Source organism: Coloeus monedula (genome assembly GCF_965178545.1).
Source record: "Coloeus monedula genome assembly, chromosome: 16".
In the NCBI taxonomy this organism is placed as follows: Eukaryota; Metazoa; Chordata; class Aves; order Passeriformes; family Corvidae; genus Coloeus; species Coloeus monedula.
Genome location: NC_138796.1, coordinates 13,694,444 through 13,706,956, shown reverse-complemented (window position 1 = coordinate 13,706,956; position 12,513 = coordinate 13,694,444). Strand labels below are relative to the sequence as shown.

The 12,513-nt window shown below is 47.9% G+C and overlaps 1 protein-coding gene across 1 annotated transcript in view; it reads right to left on the bottom strand.

Moving 5' to 3' along the window:
- The window catches only part of GSG1L (GSG1 like), a gene marked incomplete at both ends in the record, with an annotated part of 53,553 nt that extends 43,074 nt beyond the window's left edge, over window positions 1-10,479 (bottom strand). Inside the window, one exon of the mRNA XM_082292112.1 lies at window positions 10,179-10,479. Coding sequence (XP_082148238.1) covers window positions 10,179-10,479 — 301 coding nt within the window. The remainder of the gene's footprint in view (window positions 1-10,178) is intronic.
- Window positions 10,480-12,513: the final 2,034 nt, after the last annotated feature.

Here is a 12,513-nt window from a genome sequence, read left to right as displayed (position 1 = left end):
CACAGAATTGCACAAAAATATGCCTTGAACTATGCAGACAATTATTTTCTCTTCGTCTGACAGCTGCCATTCATTGCTGCTGCCCATCAACATTTCTGCTACTTCTAAATATCTTGAGAATTTGCCCAATTTCTCAGTGACAACTCACAGTCTGTATCGCCTTTGGGATTGTTTTTAAACCTGAATGCTGTACTGCTGTTCTCCTTCAGCAAATCCAATCCCTTCAAACTTCCTACGTTTCAAAAGTGGAAAAATTTAAAGCTTCCCACTTTTTTCATTTCAGGCGTGCACTTTTCCTCAGTTTGCATATTCCTGAAGGAACGTGTCTAATTTTGTCAGAGAGGTCCCATTCACACCGTGGGGTTCCCTCTTGGTTGGTTGGAGCAGGGAAGGGCTGTGCAGGGCAGGGAGTGTGGGCAGAGCTGGGAATGCTGTCGGTGCTGCCTGGGACTATGCCATGGCAACTGCTTCTTCCAGGCTGCAACTCTCCCTGACGTGAATAATCTTACACAGCATCTAAAAGCAAATGTCTCCACAGGCTGCTCTCAAATCATGTCTAATTGAAACGCAGCCAAGTCACAAGACTCTGCTGATTATCTTGGTAAGACCTGAAGGATGTGTACACACATCCATCATTTGGAGAGCTGGAAAATAGTTCTGGTTTCCAAGTGATTGTGAAAATCATGGAAACAGAAGTGCTGAGAGGTTTTCAATGATTTTGGTGTCAGAGCTGACTTCATTAAATCAAGGAGCTCTGAGTTGCTTTAAGCATTTGAAGCCATAGAACGCGAAGGGGAGGGTTTCACCTGCTCATCCCAGAGGTGACCATCTGCCACACTGTGCTGACCCTGAGCCAATGTGAATATGCCAAAATAAACTAGATATTGGCAATCCAGGATCCTTGAGACATCCAGAAAACTGGGAAAGACAAAAAACAATGCTCTTCCCAGAGGGTGCAGCTGCTGTATGTCCCTCACTGCATGAAGTCTAGCCTTCTCCTGTCCTCCTGTCCCTGCCATGCTTGCTCTTTCAGTTGAGATATCCTGTTTTTCCAGGCAGGCATCCCTGGCTTGGGGTATGGAAACAGGTAACTTTAACCTTTTCTTCATTACTTTTAAAGGAAGTGAACTGCAGCACACTGGAAATGAACATCCAGTTTTTGAAATCAAGTGAAAAAAAGTTGTGCTTGCATTTACTCTTGTGAACCTTATTTCCAGGCATGTACACAATAACTCTGAAACAAATTCTCATTAGTGTTTTTTGCCTGGCTGGGTGATGCACAGTGAAATCAGGCTGTATGATGTGGGTTTTTTTAAGCGTGGTGGAATGTCTCTACTTCTCAACTGATTTTCCACATTGTAAGCATGGTTTGAGTCCTTCTCCCCACCAAACGTAGCCAGACAGAAGGAGGAACACATGAAAGTGGCTTCTGTTTACCTGTGACTATTCTACAAGCCATGTCATTCCACAGTAATTACATCTGCTTCTTATTACTCACTGGCTTCTGTATTCCTTTCTAAGCTAGATCAGCAAAGATTTATATTGCCTTTTGGTCTAGAAACAAGAACACTGGAATTTCACCGATTTGGGACTAACAGAGGGTCCTGCTAGAAGCACCCTATTCCCTGCTATCCTGGTTTCAGCTGGGATAGAGTCAATTTTCTTCCTAGTAGCAGGTGTAGGGCTGCGTTTTGGGCTTAGGATGAGAATAATGTTGATAACACAGTGGTGGTTGGGTTGTTGCTGAGCAGGGCTTATCTGAATCAAGGACTTTGCAGCATCTCATGCTCTGCCACTGAGGATGTGCACAAAATGCCAGGAGGGAGCATGGCCAGGACAGCTGACCCGAGCTGTCCAGTGGGATACTGCAGACCAGAGAATGTTAAGCTCAGTATGTAAACTGGGGAGAGCTTGCTAGGAGCAGTCAGTTGTTGCTTTGGGTTGGGCTGGGCAGCAGTGAGCAGCTGCATTGTGCAACATGTTTTGGGGGGGTTTTAGTGCTCTCTCTCCCCTTTCCTCTACTTTTATTATTATTTGTTTTTGTATTTTACTTTATTGCAGTTATTAAGCTGTTCTTATCTCAACCCACTGGTGTTACCTTTTTCTGACTCTCCTCCCCACCCCACATGGGCAGGAGGGAGCGAGGGGCTGAGCAGTACTTAATTAACAGCTGGGGTTAAACCACAACAACCTGTACGTCCCAATTTTGAGATCTGTCACTCAGCCACTTCCCCTAGTTCCACATAAGGAAAGTTTTAACATCAGGATTGAGTCTGGTGTAATTTAAAAACCACGGGGATACCATGATGATTGATCTTCCATCCCTTATGTATTTCCTTAGCCCTGAATGCATCTGTTCATACTTTGTGCTGACACTGGGGTAAAGCATCTCAGTTCTCTTTGAAATCTGGAACCTATGTGTTAATCTTCCAGCCTTTTGAAGTTTATCCCATTTACAAGGAACTACCAGAACTCCTCAGATGTTTCCTTTAAGTCTACTGGGTTAAATGTCTGAGAACAGACACATCCAAACACTCGTGAGGAAGAGTAACATATCTAATAAGCAGTAGTTAGCTGCCTGGCCCCTTACTTTGCTCCGTTATGAGGCTCAGCCTGCAGGGACTTTATGGCCATGTTTTATGGATGATAGATGTTCACACAGCTCGTCTGCCCAGCAGGATCAGGAGGACCTAAAATCCGAAACTCCCAGAGCACTGCAGACACAAAATATCCCCAACATCCTATAAAAACCTGAATGTCTGCAATAAAGCAATCACCACCACAGAAATCACAGCTATCATGTACCACAGGAAGGGAGCAGGAGTCCTCGTGAGGAACACGAATAAATCTGTAAATTCCTATGGCCAGGCCTATCTCATCCTGAAAGCAAAATACCAGGGATTTGTTAGGAGGAGTTCACAAGTGCTTTTCTGCAGTGGATCCTTCCCATGCTGTAAAGGAAGGCAAAAATTTGTTACTCTCCTTGTTATCTAGCCTGAGGGAGATTTCCCATCTGATCCCAAATTAGATCATCAGTTTAATGTTCAGTGCATGAGCAGCCATACCAATTAGATCCTGAGAAGCTGTAATAATGTCAGCAGCGGCAGAGCAGCCTCCTCACACACTGCCTCCACCTGGAGCCAATTCCTGCTGCTTTAGGCAAGGCATTAAAACCTCCAGAAAACGTGATGGGCACCCAGGCAGCAGCTATTTCTTTTCTTGGCTCCCACTGGTGCCCAGCAGCCTCCCCGGAGCAGGAACGTCACGGAGCAGGCACCGTGTGAGCCAGGGAGGCAAGGGGGCTCCTCCAGACCTCCTTAAAACACCAACAAATCAGCTATGCAGGACTCACCCCAAGTTCCTCGGGCCAGAAACTTTCCTCTTCTCTCCTGCAGTTCTTCCTGCACTTTGGAAGCCTCCATTTCAGCCCATGGGTTTCCTTTGCTCACACTGCCCTCTGTGGAGGTGAGGTCCAGACACACCATCTGGGAACCTGTCCTTGGATTGTCACTTTTTTCCCCTCAGCTGTGAGTTGCTTAGGTCATATTATTTTCTTTATCCCTATATGTGTAAGGTATCACTACATCCCTTCTAGCTCTTCAATCTGTTATAGCACAGAACACCAGCTTTCTTTTCTTGGAGGAGATTCTCTTTTCTTTAACTGCCTCGGAAATCCCACTCTGCACCTATTTCACCTTCTCCTTTTTCTTAGCATCCCTATGCACAATGGCATTTACAAAACACACTTGTGTTGCCTGTGGTGCTGATTTTTCCCTAGAATAACCTTTTCTTTATGTCACAGCACTTGGCAGCTCTCAGCCACCCCACGGACAAATACTGGCCCCCAACTTGGTTCTTATCTTCTCCCTGCAATTGGTGCCTACCTGTGACCTCACAGAGCTTTAGGCCTTGGCATCTGGTGCTTTCAACCTTCTGTAAAATGTAACACTGCTCTTACAACTCCAGTTATGCACACAAATCTCTCCTCTGTAATGCCAATACTCCCAGATTTTGTGTGGCAGCACACATAAGAAGCACATTCAAAGCAGGATTATTCTCTTCAAATTAAGACTTCTGTGCTGGGACTTGCAACATCTTAGACAAATTCCCTTTTGGCCATTGAGGCACACACGTAATCCCAGGTTTTAGTTCATCCTGCAGAAGGAGCAGTGTAATCTCCCAAGGAGTGCTCCCTACTCTTCACTGTAATGATGGTGTTGATCAGTTTGGGCACAGACACCTACATTTGCTTATGGCCATGGGCTGGCTGTAAGATTCATCTTCCCTTCATTTTTTTTAGGTGACACAAATTATATCCCTAGTTCTTTTTTTCCTAGATTGCTAATCCCAGCAATAACAGAATCTGTCCCAAAACCAAATTTGAGGACAACCAGAAATATCTGGTCTCCATTGGGATAATTCTCCCTTTCGTATTACTTGCCACAGTCTCCTTGTAAGACTGTTCTTTAGTCAGTTTACAATCTGTTTACCCCCATGATAATCAATAAAATAAAGTAAATCTGCAACACAATTTGATGCAAAAGGTCTTCCTGCTCCACTCTCTTTGTGTTGTCTCCAGTGACAGATATTTAGGGAAGAATGAAGGAATGGGCATAGGGTGATTCTGCTCCTCTACTCCCCTTGTCACACCAGTACTGCAGCAGCAGTTTGAGGATTTCCCAGCCTGGAATTGCTCTAAAATTGTCCTGTCAGTAACAGGAATGGAGGTTTCCTCTCTGGATCCACGCAACTCCCAGTTTTGGCCTTCTCAACATTCCCTGGCAGGGAGCTCTGCAGGAAGGAGTACTTAGTTTTGTCTGTTATGCCTTTTTGTTCCTGAATCATGGAAGCAGTCAATGATGTGTGTTGTCTGAGCTCTGTCATTGTCACTTGATCCCCACCAACATGACCTCTCTGTGCACTGGGCCTTCCTTCAGCCTGGAGCTCAGGCTCAGGCTGTTCAGTGACCCCCACTGTGGAGCCTGCCGGCCTCTTTCTCCACGTCCTTACCATCCTTCCCACTGCAGCTCTTCTGGAAAGAATTTTCAGTGGGACATTCCATCAAATGCTTTCTTGCAAATCCACAGAGAGACTGGATCTAATCCATTACCCTTGTCTGAGAAGTGATTCATCTTGGTAAAAAATTTACCTTTAATAAACCCATACCTTTGAGAAAACCTATTTGTTGCCATGGAGTGAGTGCTTTCTCTGAAAACTATCCTAAGATTCCTGGGTCAAGTGGCCTGTAGAGGCTTTTTCACTTTTGTTTAAATACAGGTGATTTACAGGTTCTTGCTTCTAAACCTGCATTTTCACGTACCAATTATTTCAACATCCTCAGATGGAGATTATCGTGGCTTCCTGGGTTCAGTTCCTCCAACACTGGAAATTTTATCTTTAATACAGAGCTCTACCTCCTCCATCCCTTTTACCACTCTTTCCTTCCTAACAATTTATAACTAGCAATTTTTACATTCCAGTCATGCGAATAAACCTGCCAGGTTTCAGTCATGCCAATTATATTGTATTTCTCATAATCCAGCAAGAATTCCCAAGTCCTCTCGCTTTTAATTATATACTCACAAGGTGCTTTCCCCCAGTCCCTCTCTGGCCAGCCACCTGTGGTGAATCACTGGGATGTGTGATTATCACAGGGGGCGGGGGACAAAGGTGTTGCAGAACCACTCTGGAGCTGTGAAAGGCTGGGGCAAGTTCTGGTCTTTATATGTCACAGATTTACTCATTTCTGCAGGATAAACCCCTCTCCTTCTCTGGCTCCTCCTCAAGGTGCATTCAATGCCCGCTCTTCTGGCCCATTTTGGCACATCCTTACATCCCATCTAAATTCCACTCTACTCCTTCAGCAGTGCTGAGGAATAGGTGGTACAGAGCACACAAAGAGCTACAGACCCCTTGCCCTCCAAGAAAGTCAATCCAAACCCACAAAACAAGCCATGCATACCCATTCCTGGTGTCCCGATTTCTAAGGAGCATGGTGAGCACCCTTGGTTATTGGGACAGTAGTCTTAAAAGGCAGCTGGGCACTGCTCTTCCCCTCTGACTGTGGATGTCAATACTGAGCTTGTTTGTTCACTGGCAACTAAAGCAAGGTCTGAGTTCATGGTTTTTTTCTATTAACATCAAAGCAAACACACTGTTGAGCAAAACTGACTGACTTGCTATTGCTTCCCAGCTCTCAAACTCCCCTATTAGGATATGATATGCCACCTTGCCTACTTCATGGGTTAATTTTTTCATGGCATGTGTGTTCCTGAGCCATGGAATCCACCAGCTGGTTCACCACTGCTGCTATCAGTGCACCCCTTGTGTGGTACCTTGTGAGGTGCCCTGTGGTGCCCAAGCACAGACCCTGACTGCAGGCGTGCACCAAGATACGTGCTCAAAGTCACGTATAAGAAATTAAATGCTGGTGAGCTTGTCTCTGAGACATCTGGCCATGGTCAAGGAGTTCACAGCCCAGGAGGAGGCCCCAAGTGCAGCCTGTGAGGGCAGAACAGGACTCATGGCCAGCACAGTCTGCAGAGCTTTATCTTCATCCCCTTCCAAGGTTGAGTGTCTTGCTCCTACAGAAGACACCTCCCCCTGTGTGGGATCCAAAGCACTGAACCCACTCTGAAAGGAAGAACCTTGTCCTCCTTCTGGTAGACTGGGATTCAGCACACTTTTGAGTCAGAAAGTGTGCTAAATAATTACAGGACTCCCCCACTAATGAAATATAAATGCTCCAGTCCCTCTATTCCCAGAGGGGATTCACAATTACATTTCTCAGGTACTAAATGCTTTTTGAATTCTTGAGCTGTCCTAGACATGCTGGATAAAAATAAACTCTAGATTCACAAATTATTTCAGAAATAATCACAGCATTCAATCTCTGTTAGAGCTGTCAGTGGAAACCAGAAACTGGCACCAAGAGGCAGGCACGCTCTGCTGGGCTCTTCACAAAGTGGATGGCATGCTGCTTGCACCTCAGCCTCTGGAATCTAAATGCACATTGCAGATAAACAGGGGAAAGGAGAAGACACTCAAAAATTTGTTTCCTTGCTGCCTAAATGTCATTTTAAGGTGTGAGTCCCACCCCCTCCAGCCAAGTGGGAGCCCTGGCATCCTGTTCCCTGCAGCATCAGCCTGCTGGGAGCTGGTCCTGGTGGCACTACAAGATCTGCTATGTTGCAGCTGCACCAGCGCAGGGAGCAGAAAGTTTTGACAGTGTGGCTGGAGGAGAGAGAAATCAAAAGCCTGGTGGCTGGAGGAAAAATGGGGCTCATAGTTGTGAAAGTTTGGAGGCTCTGGAGAGTTTTGGCAGTACCACAATAACAGAGAGAGTTACTGGCATTCACATGTGCCTGGTGGGATCCAGCACAGAATCACAGAAGACCCTGTGTGGGAAAGGAGCCACAAGGATCATCAAAGTCCAGCTCCTGGCCCTGCACAGACACCCCAACAATCCCACCCTGTCCCTGAGGGTGCTGTGCAGACACTCCTGGAGCTCTGGCAGCCTTGGGGCTGTGACCAGTTCCCTGGGCAGCCTGTTCCAGTGCCCAAACACCCTCTGGGGGAAGAACCTTTTCCCAATATCCAACCTAAACCTTCCCCGATACAACTTCAGGCCATTCCCTTGGGCCCTGTCACTGGTCACGACAGAAGAGATCAGTGCCTGACCCTCCTCTCCCCCTCATGAGGAAGTTGTAGACTCTGATGAGGTCTTTCCTCATGTTGCCTAAATTCAGACATCAATGAGTCAGGGAGGAATCAGGGATGGGGTGGGAGCTGTGGGAATGGTGCTGACCATGGGCTCTGGCCATATGCTCTGCTGACAAAGTGTGAGGCTGTGAGTGACTGTGGAAGGGACTTTGCCTGGAGCAAGGCTGCTGCAGTCACTTCAGTGTGCTGCTGGTAAAGCTGTAAGAAAGATACTGCTGGCAGCATACAGTGCATTTGAGCTGGGGACTTTGACTAATTTAATACACTACTCTTTAACAGAATTAATACAATGCTATTTAATACATACACGACTGTGTGACTTGTGATGCCTGCAGAACTGGGGTCAGTAGGTGTGCTGAGGATGGTGGGATGAGCCTCTGGGATGGATTCCCCACAGATATACTGAGTGGGGGCTGTATGTGTGAGCACAGTCCCTGTGCTGTTGAGCTGGGGCTGGCTGGTGCCTCGCTGCCCTGCGGCTCAGATGAAATGATCATCAGTCGGGCTGCAAAAGGCCATGGCAACACTCTGACAGTCTGGTAATACAAACCCATCAGTCTGAGTGAAGAGCTGTCGAGTATTTTATGTTGGCACTATTAGGGACAAATTTAGACCCGTGTCCATTACATTGTTCCTGTCCTTACCAGAAGAAGACATGGTAAATCTGAAAGAGGCAGCTCTCGGTCTAAGCCAGAATATCCCTGTACCTGCCTGGGTTATTTCCAAAGGTTGGTCACTCCTAGTCTGCTAACTGAAGAATACTTTCCCCCAGGTTAGTGTTTCAAATGAGGAAACACTCATAGAGCTGCTGTGGGGGTGTGGGGAGGGAGAAGCAACTCCCTTCTCTCTTGCTTTCACCAGAACTTTTTAAAGCTCGCTTCCAACTCTCTCCTGAAATCACCCACTACAGCACAGCTTTGTTTACCCGGTACAGAATAGATCACTGTGTTTCTCTTCTCCCACAGATAACTCACTTTTCTGAGTGGGCTAGAGTCACACAGTTACAACTTATCTCACACATAAATCTTGACTTGGAAAGATTTCAATATCTGCCAGAAATATGGGCATCCTTGATTGTGCCAACCCCAGCTAAGATGCTCAGAGAGTCTTAGGCTGCTCACTCAGGCTGCTGTGGCCTAAGTTGATTCCCACATCAGTAAGACAAATAATCTTCTTTTCTGTGTTTTTCTTTCTAACGTCAAGAGTGTTGCTTTGGTGATCTCATTTCAGCCTGGAGCTGTTGCAGTCCCAAGGTTGGAGTTCATGAACTTTCCTTTTTTTAACATTAAATTGAGTTTTAATGAGCAACTAATTCTGCAAGTACTCTCCTCAAAAACACCAGGGAGAATGCACAAGCCCTTGGGATGAAACAGGCTGAGAGGTTCCCAGGTTTGCCCCAATTAACAGTACATTCTCAGAGAGAATTCTACCATGATCCCACAAACTTCCCATTACCAGAGGGGCTGTGTTCTCAGAGACACAGCACATCCATGGTTAACTGTTCCTCTCTCCCAGCAGTGAAGGACCAAGTCCCCAGTCTGCTCCTTGGGCAGTGGCAGGATGGGATGGGAGCAGCCCAGAGAGGAACAAGTATCCACAATCCATCATCTCATATTGTGTCACATTTTAAACTTTATTTTTCCGTCACATAATCTAGAAAAGGGCTCTTTCAAAAGCAGAGTGTGGATGTTAGCTCTAGCAGACAGCTCTGGGAGTAGGGACTGTCAGTTTTCATCTGCTGAGACTTAAACTGGTCCCAAGGCAGCTGCCTGCCATCCACCCTCCAGTGTGTTATTTCTTGCGAAGTGCCAGGCTACAGCAGAGGAAATGAATGCCCCGATAAACTGGAGAGATGTCTTTTTGAGTGGTTCCCAGCAAGTAAATGGCTGAGCAGGGAACAGAAGAGAGCTTTCTTGTGCCCAGTTGTGCCCTTTAACTGCATTTCTCTATTCGATAAACATACACTCCAGGAAGGGCTCGCGGGTGGTCATTTACTCCAGGGTTAGCCGAAAAGAGGCAGGCTGGGCTACAGCTGGTAAAAACCGTGACCTTTGTGCTCCCCCTGCCATTCAGACCATTGTCCTGGGGACAATTGCCGTCAGATGTCAGAACCTCCTTAACAACTACGGCCGCTGCCTTCCGAGCGCTCCAAGGAGCAGCTGGCGGGGAAGCGCTGCCCAGTCTGTGGCTGCAGTGCCCGGGAGGGTGGCACACGCTGCTGCTCAGGGGCTCAGCTGGCTGGAGAGCTCAGACCCTGCAGCAGCCAGCAGGTAAACAAGCAAATCCCTGCTCTCGCAGAAAACAGGTTCCTTTTCAACAAAGAACTGTTAAAATCCTGCCTCTTTCCGCAGGGCGAATCTGCTCTAAGATACAGCCCAGAACGGCTTGCCCGTTGCTTATCACACTGAGGCAAACACAAAGCGACACAGGCTGGAAGGAAGTTGTTTTATACTTACCAGCAGCATTGATATTTTCCTCACAGGAGTACCAGATCCCAGTGTGGAAATACCTGAAAAGGAAGCGGTCATCTCCCGTCTCCCAGCTGTAATGAACCACATTCTGGTTCGTCTCATTTGCAGTCTCATTCCCGCCGTAATTGAGGCAGTTTGTCTTCTTCTCTTTCCCACAGCTCGGCTTGGGGACCCTCTGTGTGCCCTCACACCAGTGGGTCGTGATAAAAGCTGTTGTAGAGAAGAGGAGAGCCATCAGATTCAGACTCACTGCTAGCAGGGCTCTGCATCTTCGATTTGTCTTCATGGTAAATCCGCCCTCCCTCCCCCTCCTGCTGAGAGAAGAAGTCAAAGGGGTTTGTTTTATTTGGGAGGGGGGGAGGTTTCAAAGCTTCTCACGATTCAGAATCCAGTTGTCCAGGCATCAAAACTCTCAGCTTCTTCCAATCTGCTGCTGAAGCGGTGAAGGAAGCTCTGCAGCCAGACTCCCATTCTTCCCCTTCACTTGAAACCCTGCCTTTGTACGTTAAAGGAGCAGCTGCCGGCGCGGCAGCGGGGCCGATCTCTCGCAGCCGCGGAGCTTCAGCGCGCTGAGGGGACCGGAGCGGCTCTGCCTCCCGAGGAGCACCAGAGGCGAGTGAACATCTGCTCGGCTACCACACATCATCCTCCCGAGGGGCTCCGCAGCCTCCTCCGCTGGGAGACACCTGCAGGCTGCCAGGCTCGCTGTCCCCTGCTCCCGTAGGATGGGCAGGAGCGGCTCAGCGTGCGGCAGGAGGAGGCAGGGACAGCTGCCACCCGCTGCCACCGTCCCCGGCACCGCTCGGAGCCCACTGCAGCACGCCGGGCTGGGGGGAGGCGTCACGGCTCAGTCCCGAAAAGAATTATTATTATTTTTATTATGTGGAGCTGTGAAAGGCATTTTTCATGTACCACAGGGTAGAGATTCGTCCAGGAGGAGGAGGGATGGAGTGGTACTTTAGCATTTCTGCTCTGAGCTAGAGAGTAGTAAATCCAGGGGCTGATTCTGGTTTTGGCATGATGGTGTAAATCTCTTTCTTCAGAGGCTTGCTCTGGCAGCCCCAGAGGAATTTGGGTTTGAAAGTGTGTGATGTGTGAAACCCACGTCTTTCATAACACCAAGTGGAGCCCCTTTCCCAGGCTTTTATTCCCGGACACAGTGCTTGCAGATGTTTTGGTTGAAGTGGGTCTGGAGGAAATTTTCTTGTTTGTAGACAGAAATGATTAGAGCAAACCCTGGGCTTTACTCACCAGATGGCAATGCTGAGAGCAGAGAGCACTTAATACCCCATTTCCAAAGAGAATTGTATTGCCCTCACGATGTTCAGCTGGCTCACAGAGTTTCCGACCCCTTTGCACGTTGCTCACAGCTCTCTGGTGAGCACTGAGCGCCATGAGGAGCAGGGCACCTGATGGTGGTGGAGGTAGAACCCATGAGCCCCTGTGTCCAGCACTGAGGTTGGCCACACTTTGTCACACAATCGTTCTGTTCCTTGGTAGATGAAGGCAATTTTCTGTGGTGAAGAAGCTCTCTGTGCCTTCTGAGTCTTGTTTCCTTCCAGCCTAGTTTAGACATCCTGCAAAGGCCGTGGGGATGCTGGTGGCCTCTCAGAGCAGTCCAGCAGTGGGTTTCCAGCAAGCCCTGGGAATATCCGTGTAGCCAAGCAGGCTCATACTGGCAGTGCTCATGGAGCCCACAGGCAACGCTCGTGCTGTGCTTTGCTGCCTGCAGACGTGACATGTGGGGGTAGTTTCTCCAGCTCCTTGAAGAAGTCCAGGAAGAATGAGGTGAAGTTTCTCCTTAAGGCTTCCAGGACCTGTTCCTGCCTTCCTGATGCCCCCCCCCCCCCAGGACTTGCTATGGCTCTTTTGGTGCCTGTCCTGAATGTCTGAGCCCAGCTTTAGTGAGATTTCCCACTATTTCTACACTCACTTGGCTTTGGTAATTTTTTGTTATAAATAAACCAGAAAGTTAACAAAAAACTTTTGTGAGAAAACTCACAGGGCTCTGTGAGAACAATTGTGATGGCAGCTCTGCAAATTTGGTGAAACAACTTTGCACTGCAGACCCTTCCCTACCCAAGAGCCTTCACCTTGCCTACCCCTGCCTGTGCCTGCTGAGTGCCACCTCCTCAGTGCCAGGTTTTCCCCCTGTGCCTCTCCTTGTCCTGTTGGAATTGCACAGCACTTCTCCCTGTTCCAGCCCTTTCAGCATTACATCTTGCAGGCAGATAATCAGCATGCCTTCCTTGGTTTTAATTGCCTGCAAGAAATAGAGGTGATAGCTATTCAGGGGACCACAGGATTATTACTCCAATTA